Source organism: Curcuma longa, chromosome 13, assembly GCF_044706935.1.
Source record: "Curcuma longa cultivar G26 ecotype Majalengka, Jawa Barat chromosome 13, ITB_CL_G26_1.1, whole genome shotgun sequence".
Taxonomy (NCBI): Eukaryota; Viridiplantae; Streptophyta; class Magnoliopsida; order Zingiberales; family Zingiberaceae; genus Curcuma; species Curcuma longa.
The window spans coordinates 6138632-6160432 of NC_133873.1; the positions used below are offsets into that span (position 1 = coordinate 6138632).

Below are 21801 nucleotides of genomic sequence, written 5' to 3' on the forward strand. Positions count from 1 at the left end.
CAAGCTCCCTCCCTCTAGGATACAACGCCAACTCGGCACCGACGAGCTCTTCCCGCCTGCCGGCGATTCCAGGAGGAGGGGGCTCAGTACATGGTGTACGGGCCCTCGAACAGCTTGATCGCCGGCCTGGGGCTGGTGGCGGTGCACGTGAGCGTGGCGCACAACTAGGATAAGTTATTAATAAACTGATATTACCGTAGGAATCCAAAAACCAATCAACTGGATGAAGAGTCAATCGACTCAAGCAGTTTTTGAAAAATAATAAATCTTAGTTAGTTTCATTGACAAGTGATCGATTTAATTCTACGGAAGTTTTCCATCGACTACTAGGATAAATCGAAAAGTGCACGCAGTGGTCAGCCCAGACACCTATCATCTTTTAATTGCGCTCTCCATTTGAAAGAAAATTTCTACAAATACGTCTTAATTGGGAATCAAACTGGATATCTGACTGTGGATTCCAACAGCCAACAAGAGCTCTGTAAAGAGGGTTTTACTTGGAGATTTTTGCAATCAATTCTTGAGGATTGCTGTTGCATTACGTGTTTTTTCTTGAGCCATCCTGACCAAATTCAAAGTTAAAGAAATCAAATGCTCTTAAAGTTCGATATGGTGGTAAGAGGCAAGTCCATTTCCAAGCAATCATGGTTTAATTCCTATGCAAAGTATACTTACGAATGATTGAACTACTAGTGATACTAGATCGTCACATTAAGAGTCACTATACTTTTTGAATTTACTTGGTGGATGGAATGTAGGACCAAACTATCCATCTAGAAATCAGTCAACTCGTAAGAATTGTATACCCAATTATTTAAAAAAATGAAAGAAAACAAACCAATGCAAAGTTTCATTGTTGTAATCTCTTCTTTATATTATATTTGGTTTTTACTTATCTTTTGTATTTTGTTGTATTAGTTCAAGGTTGTATAGAGGTTTTTCATTGTTGGAGGGTATCTAAGAAGGAGAAAAGATAGAGTGCATTTTAGGAGTAATCCACAGACGAATCATAGATCGTAAAATAGGAACTAGAGGTTATCAAACCATGCATATCATATTGCCTTTTGCATTTTGTATTTGTTTTTCTTTATATTTTCACCCATGTACTAATGGATTATAGACACAAGTACTTATGCAAGCGATCGACTATTCATCCCCTTTAGTCGTTTCTCATTGTTCCAACGGTCTCCACTCTTCTCCTTGCTTAGCCTCTCTTTCCCTTTATGCGCTTCTAGGTAGTGGTAGACAACCTAGTAGTTTAGTTGAATTCTTCGACTAAGTGACAACATGCCTTGGGTTATAGTCGCGGTCTCAGCTCGATCTTGAGACTTCGGTAGACTTGTGTCAAGCCCGACACTAGATACAAGTTTGTGCTAAGAAGTGGGCCCATAGACATTTTGAAGTATAACATTTTTAAGTAATATATATTCTATTCTATTTTTAAAGTGTTATTATTATTTTTAAATAATTTTAATAATAATTACCTCCAGCACTAATGCATATCCTAAGCATAGACTAATGCATATTGATATATTGATGATATCTAGTAGATATTTGATGGAAATTTGATAAATCATACAAATTATATACTGAATGAAGGAAGAAGAAGACTAAAGAAGAAAACCAAAGGCAAATAGAAGTTCACTTTTCTTAAGAAAAGTTCTAACTCCCCGTATTAACGAATCCAACCTTCTAATCGTTCACATGATGATACTATGAGGCATGACTCGAACTAAATCGATAGCCGGTTCAACGACATACATGATGATACTATGAGTGCTTATAAAAGAAGTAAATACTCCTAAATCTCATGATGTAGAGTTACAATTTTGAAGAATCCTACTATTTTGAAACATTAGGTTTTCCCTCCATAGGTCTGTGGCACATTCAATTCAAGCCTAGTCGAGTGAATTACATGATACAAACATCGATTTAAGTTTCGAGTCAATTGCCAATGTTTTGTTAAGCACTGGTTGTTGTCGTTGTCTTACATGATACGAATGCGAGCTTTACAGGGTCGGAGTTCTCTCGGCTGCTCCGGAGATCACAGTAAGCAAATTGTTTCCAAATGGGTCACTAAGATGCTTGGCGAGGTTCTCCACTGGTCCTTCCCCTGTGACATAGGCCTGCACGAAGAAGCCGAGCATCGCAAACATGGCTAGCCGGCCGTTCTTGATCTCCTTCACTTTGAGAATCGCAGCTTGGTCTGGATCATTAGCGAGTCCAAGGGGATCGAATGGACCTCCTGGATGCAGCTTATCCTCCAAATCCTACAACCGAATAGACGGATGATATTCATCCATAAACCTGAAACTCGAAGGAGGATATCGAATTTTTCGCTTTACTTACGAGTCCATTGTTAATTCTGTAGTATTCAGCACCCCCAACAAGCACAACCTCAGCAATGACAGCCAAAGCAAGATTGATCGGAATGTTTTTGCCAAAGTAGTTCAATGTATTCCCATCCAAAAGAAGAGCACCTGTCTGCAAACACATCGACAAATTACCGAACATTTACCATAAGAAACATTTATAAGCTTAGATGAATTCAAGAGTTTGGGCCAACGGTTGGATTCGAAATGTAGCCGAGTCGTGATGTAGACCATGCACAATGACTCAATTGCCTATGTTCTTGGCATACGGTCGCAGTGTATATAAACTCGGTAAGCTGGTTATTCGATCGGAGAGTAAATAGACCATGAGTTATCGAAAATTACCTTGAACCAGACCGCCTCAGGGCCACAATTGGCACCATATTTGTTGAAAGCCTCAGGGATGATGAACCCTGCTGCACCAAGCATAGCCCACCTTGCATGGATGAGCTCATAAGCTTGATATCTGCACACCATTTGAAACTTTTAGGGCAAATGAAATCGAGAATCTTCTCGATAGACCTTGTTTCCGACCGACAACAATCGAGAATTCAGATCATCAAAAGAGCATCCTCCTTTCAAAATTTATCAAAATAACATTCCACCTATAATTTGATATCGTAAATACCCCCTCCTTTGTGCTCCGCCTTAGAGTTGCTTTGTACAAAACAGCTCGAAGGGTTATCGAGTCGTACCGATCGAGAATAAAGAGGTATTTTGGATATGAAATACAAGTTGGAAGATCCTTTTAATAAATTTTGAAAAAAGAGATGTCCTTTTGACGATAAGCAAGCAAATGGGTGGCATACTTGGCGAAGTCTTCTGGCTTCTTGCTCAGCCCAAAAGGATCATAGCCATAGCTGCAAAGAGACCAGATGAGAAATTACAAGATGTCAGATTTAGTCAACAAGATCTCTCCTTGATTGCAAATTGGAGGATCGAACTTACTCTCCGGGGACTTCGCCGGTGAGATACTCGGGGACATCCGACCGGTCCAGGAGCCCCTCCGGCAAGAAAATCCTCCGGTCGGGACCTGAAACACCACCGGCCAAAGAGAAGTACTTGAATACCCTTTTCACTGCGTAATTCTATCGAACGACTCGCAAGCATTAGTGGCGGCGGGGGCGAGTAGGAAGCCGACTCACCGTACCACTTGGCGAGCTCCTCGCTCGCCGGAGAAGCTGCAGCCGCCTTCGCCTTGGCGGCGGCGCTCTTCTTGGAAAAAAGCGCCACGACCTTGGAGGACCCGGCCTGCAGCGTCGCGGGGGCTGCTCGAGGCGCGACGGCGACGTTGAGGCGAGTCCCGAGGATGTCGGAGGCCCGGAGGGAGGCCGGAGCGGTGGCTGCGGCGACGGATGCCATGGCTGTCGGTTGCGGCGCTGGTTTGCTGCGGAGGAGGAGGAAGGCAGAGAGCGGCGCTAAATGGCGGGAACGTGGATGTGGTGGGGCCGAGCCGATCAGGTTCGAGCGGTGTGATTGGCTGCGGCTCTGGTATTGTGATTTTTTGCACGAAGTTGATTGGCCGGGTTGTGGTGACGTGGCAGATGATGATCTTACCAAGGGCCAATCATGGCCACCGATTTATCTAGTGGACAGATGGGATTTCAACTAATTTTAATAATTTTAATTAAATTTAGAATAATTTTGATGAACATAAAATAATTTGCCATTGTCAAATGAATGTCCATATTATCTAAATATCTTTCAATATTATTATTTTTTATCTAAATCTTAAATTAATCAGACACGTTATAATAATTACGATTTCATAGCCACTACAATATGAATAAAAATTAATATTGTAGTAGCTACAAAACGATAACTACTACAACGTATTCAATCGGTTGAAGATTTAAACAAAAAATAATAATACTGATAATATAAAACTCTAACATGAATTTTTAAATTTCTATTTATATTTTAACAGCTACGAAACCGTAATTATTATAACATATTCAATTAGCTCAAGATTTAGATAAAAATAACAATATTGAACATTATAAAATAATATTAAAGGACATTTGAATAAATGTATATGATAAAATCGTGAAATAAAACACCCTTTTGATTAAAAATAAATATGAAACACCCTATGACAATAAAAAAAAAAAGACACCACCTTAATTTTTGTCCAAATTATTTTGATCAAATTAAAATAACTATAATCAATGTTAAAATAATTTTAATTAAAGTTAAAACAATTTTGATCAAAATTGTTGTATATTGTTGCAATTTTAGCTAAAACCTTATAACACTTTTATACTAAAGGTGATGTTCATTTGATATCTTTTCAAAATAGTGCAACCTTTTAAGAAAAATAAGGTGTTGACTAATATTGACTTGAATTATAATAACTACGAATCGTAACTACTATAATGTCATAATATCTACGATTAATAGCTACTACAACACTAGCTGAAGTGGTTAACATATTATGACAATTATAAACTATAGCTGTTACAAGGATAAATTCTTTAGAGATATGCATATATTTGTTTTTATTAGAGATTTGCGACGAAAATAGATAAAATATCGACTGCGACAAACAGATTAGGTCTGCCAAAGTGCCATCATCCGACGATAAAATTACAGCTTGCAAGTGTCATGAGCTAATTCCATGTGAATGCAAGAACTCGAAGCATCATCGAATGCAAGAACTTGAAGCATCTGTGCCGCGAACAGTTATACCCTTTCGAAACCTTTCGTCTTCGTCGTCTCTAGTTTACGATGTAGGGAGTTATGTATCACTTAAAGCGATCGGTAACTCGTGGCCATCCTCGTCGGCAAGAGAATTGAGTCTAGCTCATCAGAATCAGCTCCTGAAAGAACAAGATCAGTTACATGAATGAGAGACATCCAGAAAATGTGTATGTGTTCTTGACTAAATGTTGTATGAAGATCAAAATCGAAGCAATTTGTTTTCGAAAGCTCTAGCGCAAAAAGTACCATTAAAGATGGGGAAATCTTATCGCGCGCGAATGAATCTTGTTCTATCATCATCGCGAACATATTAAGCAACACAAAATCAACTACAAAACACACGGGAAGTTTATCGTAAGTTTACTTTATACTTGCGGTAAGAACTTTTAGGGGCACCACTCTACCAGAAGACCACTTTATGCTCATAGTTGCAGGGCTCCTAGAGCGAATCGTGACATTGTTGGTTTCTACAATGCATTTCCGTAGCAAATTGTGTCGATCGAGATATGGCATTTCTAATCTAATTTCATTATTTACGAATGCTTGCTTTTATCGAGCCTTATTCTATGCCTATATCCATTATCCATGCTGCCCTTTTTTTGTCTATTTTGTAGATTTGTTCTCGATTTTCTTATGTCGCCTTCAGTTTCTAGTTGCATATTAAATTGGTCGTACTAAATCTTCATGGAAGAAACAAAACTAGTGAGGCAAACCGGTTATGGGAGCATATGGTTGCGGCAAGGCTGAGCAACACTAGGCAAACTAGGCGTGGTAGATACGATGGATAGGTGTGGATGCACACGTAAAGGCCTACGACCTCTTATGCGGGAATAAGAATTCTAGCACATCGACTAATGAATCTAATGATAAAGGCACTCTCTCGAGGAGTTTTATATCTTCTCTGCCATCATGTAGGAGTATGGGTGCTCGCTCTAATACCATTTGCACGACATGAGGTCGATATCTTAATTGACGATCTCATTGAGAAAGTCTAGAAGATATGCACCTCGAGAATATACTAAACATTTACTTTTCTAATGGACACATTCAATCATTATTATACTAAAACAATGAATTCAAAATTTTAATTATTATAAGTATAGAAAAAAAGGAATAATTTTATTATTATTTCTTGTCTTGGCAAGATTGAGTTAAAAGCATAAACTTCAAGATTATGATCATAGGCAAGATTGAGTTAAAAAGAAGTAATCGAAATTAGAACATCCTATACGAAGGTATATAGCAAATAAATAAGAATTAGGAATTAAAATTACTAATATTTCTTCGACTACTTACCGAATAGCACCACCATGTTTGATCCTAATTGTATAAATTTAATTTTCTTGGTCATTTGAACCTTCAAAATATAGCGATCGAGCAAGATTTCAGCTTCACATCAATAATAAATAAGGAAACATGCATGTACAAAATCCAAAGTATTTGAAAATTTACGATCACTTACGGTTAAGTAGGATGCGAGGAATACGAAGAAAGATACATAAAAGGAAGAATTAAAGAGGTCTACTCTAGTACCACTTAAGTCTACTCTCTTAAACCATACATGTAGATAGTATCCGGAGTTTCGAAGATAATTTAATATAGTTCGACATATGTCTACACGTCTATAGCGAGAATTGAAGTCTATATAATATGAGAAAAAATACAATAAAACATTGGACGAGTTAATATCCACACTTTACCCTCTCAATCTACTTTGCACTTCTCTTTCGATCATGATGGAGAAAAGATAGAAACCCTCCCTCATCTCTAGCACTTACTAGACACTAAAGCTCTCTATGAGATGAAAATCATATTCTCTACGATCAATATGATATTTCACAACCACCAACCATTCTCCATTAGGATGCTCCGTCGGTGAGAAATTCATAGTCGTCGTCATGAAATTTCAGCCACCGCCGCGTAAACATCATTGTAAATTTAGTTGTTGCTCAAAATGAGATGCTACTCTACGCTACATTTGATACTCCAAAGTCATCCTCCAAAATGATCTTAATCTTCTATCATCACTACGCGACCACAAAGAGGTCCTCAAGATTGCTCGTAGATAACTAACAAACCTTCTCTTTCATCTCTCTTGTGTCTTGAAATGCACTATGTGACTAGAGCATTCTACCCATGTTGCACATCTTATGTATCATCCTAAGATGTCATATGGATCTATTTACCATGAGCCACCCGCCGAACTTTCCTAGCGGCTCTATAGTGATATTTGGAGCCTCTCTATACCGACTCTCTAAGACTCTACCGCCTAATCATCTCCCAAACACAAGATCTTATAGAGCAAACATATAGCACACAAGAATTTTTGCTCTACAAAAACAAGAGTAATGTCTTCTTCCTCACTCTCTGGGCTTGCTCCGAGTCATTGTCTTCTTCGCATGGCAGCTCCCTAGATGCGACTATGCCTTGCTCTTATAGAATTAAACATCCTTTAGAAATTTTATCTGAATCTAAATCTGTACTACTAAGATCCTTACATCCTCTTTATCCGACTAGAGTCTCCATAAAATTATCAATGTTCATGAAACTCTATACGAGCGAGAACTGCATGGGAATCAAATGAATTGATGTCCACACCTTGCTCAATATCCCTAGAATCTACACTATACTCCCAGCTGGATACCGAATAAAAAGTGAAACCTTACCTGAACACCAAAAGTTCCCACAGAAAAAAGTTCCTCTATAGGCAATCTTCCAATGTTTTGTAAGACATCTTCTAAACTCTACGACCCTCTGTAGAAATTCATGACTGCAATGAAATTCCAGCCATCGCCATAAAAAAACTGCCGTAAACACACTAAATAAGATATCTCAGGATCCTAGGTTAGTTGGGCTCTACATGCCGATAATGCTAGGGCATTATTTCTATTAGTTTACCCCCATTAAAACCAGTTTAATGATGCAAATTAGCATTCAAAAGAACCGTAGCAACTATTCTAAGTAACTCATACCTGCAATTTGACATTCAGAGAGCCACAAGTCGATATTTTGTATGATTTGTTGTCTCACTTTTTGCACTGCTTCAGGTGACGTGCACTTGTCGGCATTGCCTACGGAAACAGGGTGGTTCGGTTAATAATTGGCTTGAGTCGGAAAGTAATTTACAAGAAACCAGCTATACCTTCAATATTCAAAGGTGACTGAGGGCAACCTCTGAAATCACTGCCATGCCCACAGTTATGGCATTTGATTAAGTAGGAAGGCACTGTAACAAAGATGAAACTAATATTACCGAGCACTCGTGCTAAATAGAATGAACTTTTGAAGCAATTGCTCAGCTTGCTGATAATTTTAGTCTTTTGGAATGCCCGTGCGATTAGGTAAACTAAGAAGTGATCCAGAAACAAACTGATTCTGCACTAGTGAGTACAAGATAATGAGCAATGATTAAGATGAGCATTCACTTTCGCTTCGTATTTTATACACACTCGAGAGGTATATTATTTATTTGTTTTCAATGAAATTTTATAAAAGACTGATCTTAAGAAATTATAGATGGAAACAAATTTAGAACAGGAAAGCATTTAGTAAGAGAAAATAGCACTGTAATAAACAGTTTGCTTGGAAGAAAATGCAATGTCTTACAATCTTCTGATGACTTTTGTTTAGATGCATGACGCCAGGGATCCTGTGAGCCGTTTGTGAAAACTATCTTCGAACCTAATTTCAAATAGAATCCTCAGTTTTCCGATGCACTGATCGATGTAATTTTTCTGATTGTTAATGACTGAATTACAACCTCGACATGTTTCATAGCCATCTTATTGCAACTATGCAACAATATGGATCACTGTGAGCTCAAACAAGTGATATATGAAAATTATTGCAACACTAAACACAGGTTGAAGAGTAATAAAATAAATAAATCCATGTAAACAGTCTTAATTAGATTAGTTTTTGTAAAAGTCTATTGACAAGGCTTTCAATTTATCTTGTGTATGATTAAATTTATAAAAGTAGATGATATAATTATGAAGTTGTTAGAAAAAGAGAAGTATCAGTTGCCCTTCGACACTCGTAATCGTTTATCTACTTTACTTGTGTCCTTTAATACTTATTGATAATTTGGTGATTGACAAGTGATATACTATAAAAGAGTATGAAAAGCTAGGCTAGTCTCCTTAAAAAGAACATGAACTATCATAAGAAACATGATAAACTAAAATATGAAATTAGCTATATTTTGTCTTAAGAACAAAAGTATAGTTTGTAATTTTGAAACAAGACTAACCGCTTACGATATTCCTAACCATTATACGACCATACTGTTGGAAAAGTATCAATATATAAGCATACCGGCAATTCTTGTGCCTCCATAATATATATTGGTCATTTCCACATCAGGGTAGACCCCTTCTCCAAAAACATTTTTGCAAAGGTCCAAATGGTACCTATATTTTCTCAACAGAAGCCTATCAATATAGATCAATAACAAAAATGATAGCAAAACAACAGCAAAAAATGATCATCGAAAACTAGTGCATTTTGAAGGAAACAAAATAAAATAAATGAAACGCACTTGATGGCAAAGATAAGCTAAGAAAACTCTATCCAGAACTTATAACAGTCCATGCTCAGGCTGTTACTATATAAGACCTGTATCAAATGATCCCATCATCCCGATCAACTGGATTGTCTGATGCATGGAGCTGGTCCTCATTGTCATCCCCAGAAAAACTAAGAATAAGTTGGATGCAAGTTTGAATTGAGTAGAATATGAATGACAGTCACTCTAGTTTCCTCGCTTCTTTAGCTGCACTAACCACTCTGGTGTCAGACTATTGTGCATCAGCCCCACCAATAAGGTTCATCCCATATGACAAACACATTTTATTTACCATGATACTGTAACTCTTTTAATCCTCTGATATAGTCTTACACACAGAGCTATTTGGTCTGTTTAATTGAAAAGGAGCTGGAGTATTGTTAAATAATAAATCAATAGTTTGATCACCAAATCTAATGCTTCTAATTTTTATTTTCACTTCTGCAGATTCCATTTTAGTTGTAAAGTCAGAGTTTACTTAGGTTTGGTGATGCTTTAGTGAAACCTAGAGTTTCTATGGATGATTACCATGGTAAATCTCTTGAATTTCCTCTTGTGAAATTCATTCAGCTTATTCATTATTTCTATACCAATTCTTACAACCTTTGTATCATGTGTATTGGATGATACAGGATGGTATCATGCACAATACCAAGAAAATAGCTAGGAATCAATCTGGTGTTGGACATATTTCCAATAGCAAAAGCATCTCCTTTAGTCCTTTTTGGATGTTGGAAGTTTTGAGCTTCAATAAGATTCTCGCTGTTCACTCATATTTGTCTCCTATTCAGCTCATATTCTACTCTTTAAAATTCGAAGGATTTCAAATTATGCTGGGAAATGTAAGCTACAGATGTGAACTTTGACTAGCAGTACATAAATAGATGTTTCACTACGACAAGTGATCACTGAGGATAAGCTTACAAGCACTAAGTTAACCGGCATTACATGAATTGTCAGTCCTGTCTTTATGAAATTATGAATAACTCATTTAAATGATTATTACCCTTCTCCTATTAGTCTGACTTCACAACATGAAGTTGATCCAACCCTTAATTGCTTATGGCAAAAGACACACCACTGTTAACTAAGAGCATAGGACTAAATTCGTTGTCGTTACATAGGACTACAAGCACTTCTAAGATCAGTCAATGGAAAAATACCTTGTATCTATATTTGGTGAACGAACAGTATCATTTTTTGGTGCCACTTGAAAATATGCAACCTCAGTACAGACTTGAAACCACCATAATCTGTCAGCTATGAAACAAAACATTATCATTAATGGATGAATGAGTAAGCAAGAGATTTGGACATTGTCATGAAGGTAAAGGGTTCGGCATACCACTATTTTCACCAGGAGTTGTATTCTTCAAATACTGTTGATCATAAGTTTTAATCGACGCGCCAAATTTTCCAATATAATAATCTTTCACATATTCAGCATATGCTTCCTGAAAGCAGCAAATCATGTTAGTCTTGTTGAAAAATCCGACATAATTCAGGATCAGATAATGCATAAATATTTATATGTTTGTGCTTCTTATAAAGTAAATCTTTCCTTAGAAATTCACTAATAATTGCAGGATTCTTAATGTTGCTTTCCAAGCAAACTTCTTAGACTTTCTTACAACTGGAAAGACATGTTCAGCCTAGTAAGTACAAAATAGAGGAATTTCCTCAAAATTCTTAGGCTAGGAGAATATTTCACAGATCAACATTAAGTCTCTATCCTTTTACATTAATATTGAATAAATTCACTAGTCATTCAAAACAAACCTTGAAAATAAAATTGTACCGATCAATGAGTAGTCTTTGAGATTTCATTACATACTTAAAACGGTAGATCAAATGGAAGTGGCAGTGTGCAAAGTGCAAACCCCATGTATCATTAGTAGTTAATCTTTTCCTTCACTACGGCAATGGAGTTTGCCAAAAGATTCATCACCAATCGAGGAATGTAGGACAGTGTCTTTTAACTTTAGAAAGAACTAAGAAGAAAGGAGTGAGGAAGAGAAGTCAGACTAGGAAGTCACTAGCTAGATGTCACCTTTTAGGTTGTCAATGTTTGAAAGTTCGATGTTTGCGTTGTGGACAACTATGTTCCTTGGACAAAGGGTTAATCTCTAATCTTCTAGGAATAAAAACTTGAAGAGTGAATTCTCGTTTAAGCAAGGAGAAGCAAGAATTCAATTCTGATTGGATACTTAGCTAATCTTGAACCAAAGCACAAAAGTAAAGCCCTAGATTAGCAAATAGCTACCCGTTCTATCCACTATAGTCTTATGCTAAAATTCAAAGACAAGTTTGAGGCAAGTCCTATGTCCATGAGAAGTGAAATTGTCATTCCAAAGCTTTTTAAGGTGTGGCACAGGCTAGGCAATCAACTAGAGAATCAACAAACGGAAAGTGCACTGAAAGCATAGGCTTCAACCGAAGTTGCACCTTACTTGGGCTATGTCGACTGCCTCATAAGCCTGGCACCAAGAAAAGGAATTCTCTACTACCTGAACTGGCAACAAGGACCAATTCCTTGCCATGTCTTAGGTATCTGTCAAGTGAGAGCAACTATTCCCACTAGTTAACAAAGGGAAGAAGGAATTGGTGGCGAGCCCTCCCAGGCCATAGGTTAACCGGGTGTAGGTAAAGGTGCTCAGAAAATATTTATAACATAAAAAATTGCAAATATCATAAAAATGAAAGCAAGGAGCTAGAAAAAAGCTTACCAGTAAATTCTTCCCATTCTTCATGGCATCGACAATAGGAGAGCATAGTACATCAGGATTCCCATACTGAAACTAAACACGTCAAAAACATTTGGTAAGTGTCAAAAGCACCATATTTCAGTCCTATTATGTAATCTGCTTACCGCTATTGCTCCAGCATCAGCCAATAAGTACAAGAAATCAACATCATTCTTAAGCTGCACAAATAGACAACATGACAAATAACTAAAACAGCACATCAGACATGTTAGCATAGAACTTAAACTATAGTATATTTGTTACCCTATAGTAAAAGGGCAAATTGTATTTTTGTAAAGGGTAATAATGCGAATGATGAAAATTTTAAAGATCAAATTTGTAATGTTGTCAAAATCAATCCCAGGTAAGGTAAGGCTGCCAAAGGATAAAAATGTCAATTACAAAAAAATCTGGAGTAATTTGTAATATTGCCGCAATTAATCAGGATGCCTAGTAGAGAATAGGGTGCCAAATTGAGCTAGAAGACAACAACAGGGCTTTCAAATTGCAGATATAAAAATCAAACTTTTCCCTTTGTACATCAGAAAACAATCTCTTTCCTCATCATAGAAATGCAACAAACTGTTCTTCAGTGTTTCAAAACTTAAATTATATAAACACTCTAAAAACTAAAAACAAACTTCCGCAGAGATATCAGCCATGACAACAGATATTATCTCACACAAGACATACCTAAGTTCTCTGAAGTTAAATCATAGTTGGCAATGAGAATATACCTCAGCTGCTGCAAATAATTTTTTCACTGATTTGCTATCAGTTTTAAGTTCTTCATCTACAAGATAAGTTATTTGTTGAAGTGCAGATTTACATTCTGCACCAGCTGACTCACCAACCTGTGAAGAGTCAAAGTAAATGTTTGGTTAGCCTGAATTCTTAGATACTTATTTTACAAAATATTCCATTATCCAGTGGTAACATGTGACTCCAAACAAAATATATAAAGAATTATGCTTCGCTCGTAAATTACTTTTCGTGTTAAAAGACAATAATAGTTCTTAAGCTACAAAGTGCCAGCCAATGCTCAACTCCTAGCGTGACTTAAGTAGCTAAATTGTCCTCAAACTGAATTGAACCATTAACTAAAAACTATCAAACACCCTGTTTCAAATGTAGTTAGTGACCTCTCTTCCTACTCTTGCTTCACTTCTTAATCTAAAAAGTTTCTGATCGCCCAACACTTTCACCTGCAAAATCCAACTTCCTGCCACAATACAACAAGACTCATGGGACCGTAGGTTCTTAGTCTAAACAACTTCCTGCCAGATTAATTTCACCATCCATTTCTAATAGCTTTTTTCTTTATTGCTAATGTCAAAAATCTCACTGAGACATAATCAGCCTAAGAGAGCAAACTGGAAGGTGATTGAAATCCCTGAAAATTTGCCAGTAATTTTCTGACGAACAAACAATATTTTGCAAATTTTGAACATGAGAATGGACAGAAAAAGAGGGGCATAGTTGATGCACCTGCTGGTCAAACTCTGTGAAGTTGTAAACTGCAAGGACAACTGCCGAACTTGCAAGACTTCCACAAGTTAGATGAGGAAATTTCAAACGGAACCAAGCACTGAGTGCTCCAGAATAGGAAACTCCAAAAACAAACCAAGGACTTTCTCTAGATAGATTATAGTTTGCATTCAAATATTCCTGTAGAATAAAAAGAAAAATAAAAAAAATTAAATGGAGGAGACAAGTGCACATATGAATAAACAAGGACTTTCTCTGAATAGTGAAATATGAATAATTCTTCAAAGGAATTTGAAGAACCATATTTTAACAATGAAGTAAAAGAGGAGACAAGTGCACAATACAATGTATAGCCTACCTGGTAATATTGGCGAAAAACTGCCAAGTCAAATAAAGCCTGTTTCGAGGACAGAAATCTAAGATTTTCTGTTGTTAGTTCCTTGAAAGGGGAGCTCTTTCCATAGTATCTATGCTCCAGTGAAACTATAGCAGCACCAAACTTCTTTGCAAGCACCTAGGAGTAGCAAAAGTTAATATTCCAGGGAAAGAGGAAAGCCGAGATCTAATGCACATATAATCCACATAGCTAACAGGTGGCAATTCTTTATGATGGCCAGGATAAAGTAAGGAATAATGCACACATGCTAAAATAATAGGATTTCAGTTCCAGTAATCTACTCATGAACCATGGAGAAATGGGTTCTGCATCTTAGCCTAAACTATGGCAAGATGAAGAAAATATCTACTTGGAATAAATAGCAACAAAACATTAAAGGTCTAAATAGCAACAAAAGGTCTCATATATATGTATTTCCCACAATAGAGTAAGGAATAGCATGACAATATTATTTCAGAAGCTTAATTACTATTTAGAAAATCAAAGATGAAGTTTTTAGATTATTTAATTTTTTCCCCCACTGCTAGAATGAAAATAGATGAGTTAATGCATAAATATATGTTGTTCAACTAAAACATCAAAAATCCAGCATGAATCCTGAGCTGTGATCCTATAGTTACTGGTGTGGTTAAAACTACACATATATTATGAGTGATCAATGGACAGGCAATAATGAAAGGGAAACCAGGCTGACCAAGAGATACCAACAAGGCTAGTTGAAGTTTGCCACATGTCTTGCTAATGGATGAACGCTAACAAGAACTGTTTGTGGTCAGCCTTTATGCTACGTGTCACCACCTTAGAGAGAGTGTGTCCATCTGATAGCTTACAACTATAATAGGACCCAAGATGGCCCCTGACTGAACTTTTGGCTTACGAACACAACTTCAAACTTGTGAAGTTCAACCTCGAAACTACAAGAGTTCAGTAGCACTTCAACTGAACCCTTTGGGTTAACAATCAATTTGGCTGAACTCCGCACGTCTGGAGTGAATTAAGGCAAGAATACCTCAGATTTCATCAAACTAGAGTGCAACTCTGTCAAACTCTATTGTTCATCTGACATGACCCTGCAATAGTCCTGTGCCAGTCATGTGTCAATAAGTTTACATTTTATACATCTATTATAATTTGTTCATAATAGTTATAAATCCATTTTCAAGATTTCTCAAGAAGAAAGAAAATGGTGGACACTATGGACATTGCCACTAGAAAATACTTTGACACATGTAGGTCTAAAATGAGACTGATTTGAAGTTTAAAATAACAAGAGAAAAACTTTCATGTGCAACATGCTGGTGGTGACTCAAGCTGTGGAAAATCAGCAGCATAGACCAAAACTGACATACCAACAGCTTGGTATCCACAGAAAAAGTATGACAAACAAGTAAACAACACCAAACCAATCATTCATGTTTCTTTGAAACATTTCTCTGTCTCCCCATTCTACTAAAACATAACCATGTTGGGCAAGTGCCACCGACATGGATGATAATAGACCACCACATTCATTCAACTTCAAACACTCCAAACGTTCACACCAAAATGCCTATAACTGCATATTAGATCTCCTTCGTCAAGTAATAAGGAATGCCAATGTATCTTATATGCACTATAAGATACCTTGTATGACAGCTGAAATCCATCTCCTATTTGACTCCGGCTTTGCAACACAAGTGGACAACTTTCATGTATGCAAACCAAAAACCTTCCTTGCTCAATGGAAGAGACTCTCTACTATACTTTTATGAGTTTGAATTAAAAAATTAAGAAAAAAATTTATAATTAAATTTTATATAAGTTATACATAAGTTTATTTATAAATTGTTCATGAACATTAACAAACTGAGTTCACCACTATTCAAGCTTATTTGTTTTCTATTTTCTTTTATTATTGAAAGAGCATAAATGAGTTTTATCAAAGTGAACACCAAGCTTGATCTCAAACATGCATTCATTTACAGCCCTAGCTCTCTACAATGAGTCTTTAAGGCAATGAGGACGACATCAAAATCAAAATCCTGAAGCTAAAAACCTGAATTAACATGGGCAGCATAGTACAAGCAAAATGTGTTATGTCTTCAATAGTTCAACCCGACTGAAGCAATTTAAACATCTTCTCATCTCTGGAGACTATGGCATAACAATGAACCGTCCAGTAATTCCAACTGATGCGCTTCCATCAATGAAACCCTTTGATACTCTCCCACTAACATGTGTGTACACATGGTCTGGTGAGCTGGAGATCCATTTCGTTGAAGAAGAAAGGAGAAAACGAAAAAGAAAAAAAAAAGGATAATCAGGAATCGGAAATAGCAAGAAGCATCATACTCACAGATAAATAATCATTAGCGATCCCGTTGCAAGCAGATTCACCGCAAATCTTAAGAAAGATTGGCCCTTTCGCAACTTGGTAATAATCAACATATTCATAAAATCGCTGCCCAAATTTGCGATGATCCTGCACAGGCACCAAAGAAACCTTGTAAAAATCATGGGGCAAAAAAGCGCTAGAAGGTGTAGAGAACAAAGCGAGAAACCATATACAACGTGAATTCATGGTTAGAAACAGACGAGATTCAAAAATACAATTGCAATATGGATTCGACGAAACAAAAAGAAGTGAGCCTCAAACCGTGGGGGAGAAGTGATCCAGCGTCTGATCGAACCAGTGTTCCTCTCTGGTGAGGTAGGCGTTGCTACCACGCAGATGGCGCGAGAGGATATCACGAGATTCAACCGCTAACAGGGAATTCAAGCCCAGGGGGAGCAGGAGGAGGAGGAGGAGGAAGCCGGAGAGCTTCGCCATGCTGATAGGGAAGCGGCGAATCGACGCGAGCTGTGCAGCTACCGATCCGATGGCGCGACGGTTAGGAGAGCGTCCACAGCTGAAGGCGGCACCCGGAGGTCCTCCCTCCGGCGGAGCGAGAGAACGGTAGAGAATAGAGATGACAATCCGACCGGGCCGGTTCAAGTTGTACCAAATCAGACCGGTCTGGTCCGACACAGTATCTTATTGGATGCGTGAGAAAGATTGCCAGCGTATCCAAATCGTTGACTTCTCAAATTAGCCCGTGGCTGCCCGTGAATTCATCTGTTTCCTTGAGTTGACTTCCGTCCTTTTCTCAGGAAGACTGCCCGTTGACCCAAGGCGTAGACCTCCTCTTCGTCAGCCGCCAGGTAGCGCAGGTTGAAAGCAGAATCCAGTGCTATGGACGTTTCGCCGGAGAACGGCCAGGGTCACTCGCAGCCGGGGAGCTCCGACCGCTACGACGACGATGACGGCATCAAAAGAACCGGTGCGTTACGAATCAACCCACGAACGCGTTGGCTCGTCGTGACTCGTGGCCGCGTGCGTTGCCTGTTTCAGGGACGCTGTGGACGGCGACGGCGCACATCGTGACGGCGGTGATCGGCTCCGGCGTGCTCTCGTTGTCCTGGGCCATCGCGCAGCTCGGCTGGATCGTCGGCCCGATCGTCATGCTGCTCTTCTCCCTCGTCACCTACTACACCGCCGCCCTCCTCGCCGACTGCTACCGCTCCGGCGACCCCCTCTTCGGCAACCGCAACAGAAGCTACACCGACGCCGTCCGCGCTTTCCTCGGTCAGTTAATTCGCCTCCCTCTCCATTCAACGCAAGCTGAGATCTCACGGACTGCGTTGACGGCGATCGACAGGTGGCGGCAAGGTCAAGCTCTGCGGCTTCATCCAGTACGCCAACCTCTTCGGCGTCGCCATCGGCTACACCATCGCTTCCTCCATTAGCATGATGTGAGCGGAGCTCAAAATCTCGCCGCCGTTTAATTTCTCCGAACAAGAAGATTTCAATCTCTGACTTCGTCTCTGTTAATGGAGCAGGGCAATCGATCGATCCAACTGTTTCCACAAGAACGGCCACAGCGCTCCTTGCCGCACCGACAGCAATCCCTACATGATCATGTTCGGCGTCGTACAGATCTTCCTGTCTCAGATTCCTGGATTCGATGAGATATGGTGGCTCTCCATCGTCGCCGCCGTCATGTCCTTCTCCTACTCCGGCATCGGCCTCGCCCTCGGCATCGTCCAGGTCGTAGGTAAGTAATATAATGCACGATGATGACCGACGACATATATACCTCAAAAGCCTGCTCTTGGCAACGAAAATTTTAAAATTCATCGCAAAATTATCGCTGCTCTCTGTTCTGATCTGATTACGAACAGAGAATAAGGGATTCAAAGGAAGCCTCACCGGAATCCGCGTCGGCGACGTGACGGAGATGCAGAAGGCGTGGCGCATCCTCCAGGCCTTCGGCGACATAGCCTTCGCTTACTCCTTCTCCATCATCCTCGTAGAGATCCAAGTAAGTTCGATCGGGAACTGATCGGATGTTAATTTGCTCGTTCGATCGGTGTTCATGTACTAGCTAGCTATGTGCGATTGATTCAGGACACCATCAAAGGTCCGCCGCCGTCGGAGGCGGCGGTGATGAAGAAGGCCTCGCTGCTGAGCATCTGCGTGACCACCTTGTTCTACATGCTGTGCGGGATCATGGGCTACGGCGCGTTCGGCGACGAGGCGCCGGGCAACCTGCTCACCGGTTTCGGCTTCTACGACCCCTTCTGGCTCCTCGACATCGCCAACGCCGCCATCGTCGTCCACCTCGTCGGCGCCTACCAGGTGTTTTGCCAGCCTCTGTTCTCCTTCGTCGAGAAGTGGACGGCCACGGCGTGGCCGGAGGCTGCCTTCGTCTCCAAGGAGATCGCGCTGGGCTCCTACAAGCTCAGCCTCTTCCGCCTCGTGTGGCGCTCCGTCTTCGTGGTGGCGACGACCATCATCTCGATGCTCCTCCCCTTCTTCAACGACGTCGTCGGCCTCCTCGGCGCCGTCGGATTCTGGCCGCTCACCGTCTACTTCCCGGTGGAGATGTACATCGTGCAGAAGAAGATCCCCAGTTGGAGCACCAGGTGGCTGTGCCTGCAGCTGCTGAGCTTGGCCTGTTGCGTCGTCTCCGTCGCCGCAGCAATTGGGTCCATCGCCGGAATTTTCACCGATCTCAAGGTCTACCGGCCCTTCAGGCCTAACTACTGAAACTAATTAAGGAGGCACGTAGAGAGAAGAAGAAATAGTTGGAAAATTACACAAGCCATTGAAATTTTATTTAGAGAGCTTTTTTTATATATAATTCAGGTGTTCAGATTAATCCTATACAGCCTCACACGGTCGCTCCACGCGATCATATGTAAGAAGGTAAATCAAGAAATTATAATTGGTCACGACAGAAGAAGATATTGTCGAGATTCACTTTGCCTATTTCTGTTCATAATCAATTCAACTATGTCCCGAAACATTGTAATTTATACATACTCAAAACTAGTCACAAGATTAATTAGCGACATGTTTGATATATGACAATATTTATGCTTCTTTTCACATCTGAAAAATATATTAAATTCAAACTCATATGATAAGCCAAGGACTTGAACGAATCATTAATAAAATACCACATCTAGAGACTTACTCACTCCATAATTTAGATAGAAATGGAGTTGTGACGTTGGGATTTTAGATAAAAATAGATGATATTTTAGTAGAAAAATTAAGACCTTAGATGGTAATTTAATCTTCGTATGCTCTAGAGGATAGATTATTAGAGGATACTGGCGGCCCAATTATTCAACCGACGAGAGTCACTATTCTTGATTTTTGCCTTCCCCAAGATTTCAGTTTATGAATCCTGGTAACCAAGTGAGAAGCGCTCACTTGGCTACCAGAATTCATAAACTCTAGTACTTAACCTGGAGGTCTAGAGTTCGAATCCTGGGGAAGGCAAAAATCCACTGACCAGGGGTGGAAAGACCTAGTGAGTAACGACACGGCCGAGGGTCGTCGGTTGACGACATAAGGGGTCGCCAGTTGGGCCGCCCAAGGGGCCGAGGGGCCGAGGGGCCGGGTCGTTACATATATATTCCTGGAATTCAAATATCTCGGTAAAAGAAACTTCTCTAAAATTATCTATACCCTATCTCTAAATATTTATAACATTTAAAATTTTAGGAAGAAATTAGATTTTTGAAAACTTATAAAGTTTTTGTAATGTTATATAATCCAATTGTATATTATTTAAATATTTATATTTTAAATTGTTTTTTTAATGACTAATTAAGTAGACTAAATTAGTATATTGGGTTATGGGGGGTTTGTTTAGGTTTAGATAAAGCTGATTGAGTAAACATGAGTTTAAATTATATTCAATTTGGGTTTATTTTAATCAATTTAATTTAGGGTTGAACCAATTTTATATTTGAGATGATCCAACCTAATCATGTTTGGTTGGATTAATAGAGTTTTTTAGGAGGTTTGTTTTGTTCTGTTCAATTCAAATCAAGTCAAACTATTATCAATCTATTGAAATGTTGATCCTACAAGCGTTGTTTTTGATTGTTATATCAGTCAACTATATTTTTCCACTCAACTCAAATCTATTCTAATCGACTCAACACCGATAGTTAACTCAACTAGACGAGATCATAGGCTTGTTATCTAAGTGGTCAGGATTTTAATTGTTAATTCAAATCTAATCCAATCAAACTCTAAGCATATCAAATTGACACAAGTGTATAAGATCCACTAGAACTATTATTTTTGAATTTCAAATAATGGATCAATCGACTGAATTCTCTTTACAAGTGACCCAACTTAAAATATAATCCAACTTAAAACATAATCTTTCTATTTATGAACAAAATATTTTGAGTTGTATACCTAATCAACTACACTTCTTAGTAAATTGAATTTATGAGTAAATATTTTTTCACTCCTATTAAACTTTCTTATCGGTTAGCATTTGATGGATTTGTTTAGTCAACTTTGACTTATTTGGACTTCTTCACTCATTGTATTCATAGTAACTTGTCAAGTATTTTACACTTGCACGTTTGATAAATATATCGACAAATACAAAATAAATCTAAACCCTTTCTCAAATACATTAAAATCACTTTGAGCATCATCGCACTAACAATCTTATAACTTTTTGGGTTGCATAAGACTTTCTACACCACCCTCCTTTGATTCATTGATGCAAAACATGATAACGTCCACGCCAACGCCCCTCATTGTCGACCCCACGGTTAGATGAAGAAAAGTAAATTAGGTACCAAGCGACTCCCTAAATAGGAGGGTTATTTGCTGTAACCGCGACTTGAATAGTTACATTGACGCAACTCTATCATTCTAGTATTCGACTACACCCTATGATTTCTCATATTATAAGAGTTGCTGAAGTGGGTAAGAGTCGAATCTTGGTGAAGTCAAGGCAATGCCCTCCTCCGTCATAGTCAACTGCAGCTTTCTCGATTTACCTCCTCACAGATGGTTGTGGAGCCGACCGTGTGGGACCGTTGGAATGACAGATTTCACATTTTACTTTAAATTGATGCAAAATATGATAACGTCCACGCCAAACGTCCCTTATCATCAATCCCACGGTTAGATGAAAAAAGTAAATTATGTACCAAGCAGCTTCCTAAATAGGAAAGTTATTTGCTGCAACC

The 21801-nt window shown here is 38.9% G+C and overlaps 3 protein-coding genes across 6 annotated transcripts; 1 reads left to right on the forward strand and 2 right to left on the reverse strand.

Moving 5' to 3' along the window:
• Positions 1–1780: 1780 nt before the first annotated feature.
• LOC141844302 (chlorophyll a-b binding protein CP26, chloroplastic-like) lies at positions 1781–3754 on the reverse strand. The gene is made up of 6 exons (XM_074732339.1): positions 3518–3754; positions 3321–3405; positions 3182–3232; positions 2718–2838; positions 2350–2484; positions 1781–2270 (listed from the first exon to the last, which is right to left on the reverse strand). Exons 1-6 carry the CDS (start codon positions 3732–3734, stop codon positions 2010–2012), a joined length of 870 nt encoding a protein of 289 aa, XP_074588440.1. The 5' UTR covers positions 3735–3754; the 3' UTR covers positions 1781–2009.
• A 1088-nt stretch (positions 3755–4842) lies between these two features.
• Positions 4843–17199, reverse strand: LOC141844049 (putative serine protease EDA2). Of its 4 annotated transcripts, none has more exons than XM_074732040.1 (15): positions 16904–17199; positions 16604–16729; positions 14230–14385; positions 13872–14051; positions 13121–13237; positions 12509–12562; positions 12366–12437; positions 10985–11093; positions 10803–10899; positions 9390–9484; positions 8679–8753; positions 8215–8298; positions 8045–8143; positions 6369–6429; positions 4843–5188 (listed from the first exon to the last, which is right to left on the reverse strand). In XM_074732040.1, the coding sequence occupies exons 1-14, from the start codon at positions 17075–17077 to the stop codon at positions 6407–6409; spliced, it is 1461 nt and encodes a 486-aa protein (XP_074588141.1). In that variant the 5' UTR covers positions 17078–17199; the 3' UTR covers positions 4843–5188; positions 6369–6406. The 4 variants fall into 4 exon arrangements, with proteins under 4 accessions (XP_074588141.1, XP_074588140.1, XP_074588139.1 ...); XM_074732039.1 differs by having other exon boundaries at positions 4843–5191; XM_074732038.1 differs by lacking the exon at positions 6369–6429.
• A 280-nt stretch (positions 17200–17479) lies between these two features.
• LOC141844050 (amino acid permease 3-like) lies at positions 17480–19336 on the forward strand. Its single transcript, XM_074732041.1, has 6 exons — positions 17480–17567; positions 17639–17872; positions 17946–18039; positions 18127–18341; positions 18469–18608; positions 18695–19336. The coding sequence occupies exons 1-6, from the start codon at positions 17480–17482 to the stop codon at positions 19334–19336; spliced, it is 1413 nt and encodes a 470-aa protein (XP_074588142.1).
• The last annotated feature ends 2465 nt before the right edge of the window (positions 19337–21801 follow it).

Coding starts and splice junctions, on each gene's coding strand:
- LOC141844049 (XM_074732037.1), bottom strand. CDS start 17,077: ATGGCGAAGCTCTCCGGCTTCCTCCTCCTCCTCCTCCTGCTCCCCCTG. Junction 16,730..16,903: donor TGGATCACTTCTCCCCCACG/GTTTGAGGCTCA, acceptor GTGCCTGTGCAG/GATCATCGCAAATTTGGGCA. Junction 5,192..8,044: donor CTCTGAATGTCAAATTGCAG/GTATGAGTTACT, acceptor TTGTTCTTTCAG/GAGCTGATTCTGATGAGCTA.
- LOC141844050 (XM_074732041.1), top strand. CDS start 17,480: ATGGACGTTTCGCCGGAGAACGGCCAGGGTCACTCGCAGCCGGGGAGC. Junction 17,568..17,638: donor TGACGGCATCAAAAGAACCG/GTGCGTTACGAA, acceptor TGCCTGTTTCAG/GGACGCTGTGGACGGCGACG. Junction 18,609..18,694: donor TCATCCTCGTAGAGATCCAA/GTAAGTTCGATC, acceptor CGATTGATTCAG/GACACCATCAAAGGTCCGCC.
- LOC141844302 (XM_074732339.1), bottom strand. CDS start 3,734: ATGGCATCCGTCGCCGCAGCCACCGCTCCGGCCTCCCTCCGGGCCTCC. Junction 3,233..3,320: donor ACCGGCGAAGTCCCCGGAGA/GTAAGTTCGATC, acceptor GTCTCTTTGCAG/CTATGGCTATGATCCTTTTG. Junction 2,485..2,717: donor CTGAGGCGGTCTGGTTCAAG/GTAATTTTCGAT, acceptor ATGTGTTTGCAG/ACAGGTGCTCTTCTTTTGGA.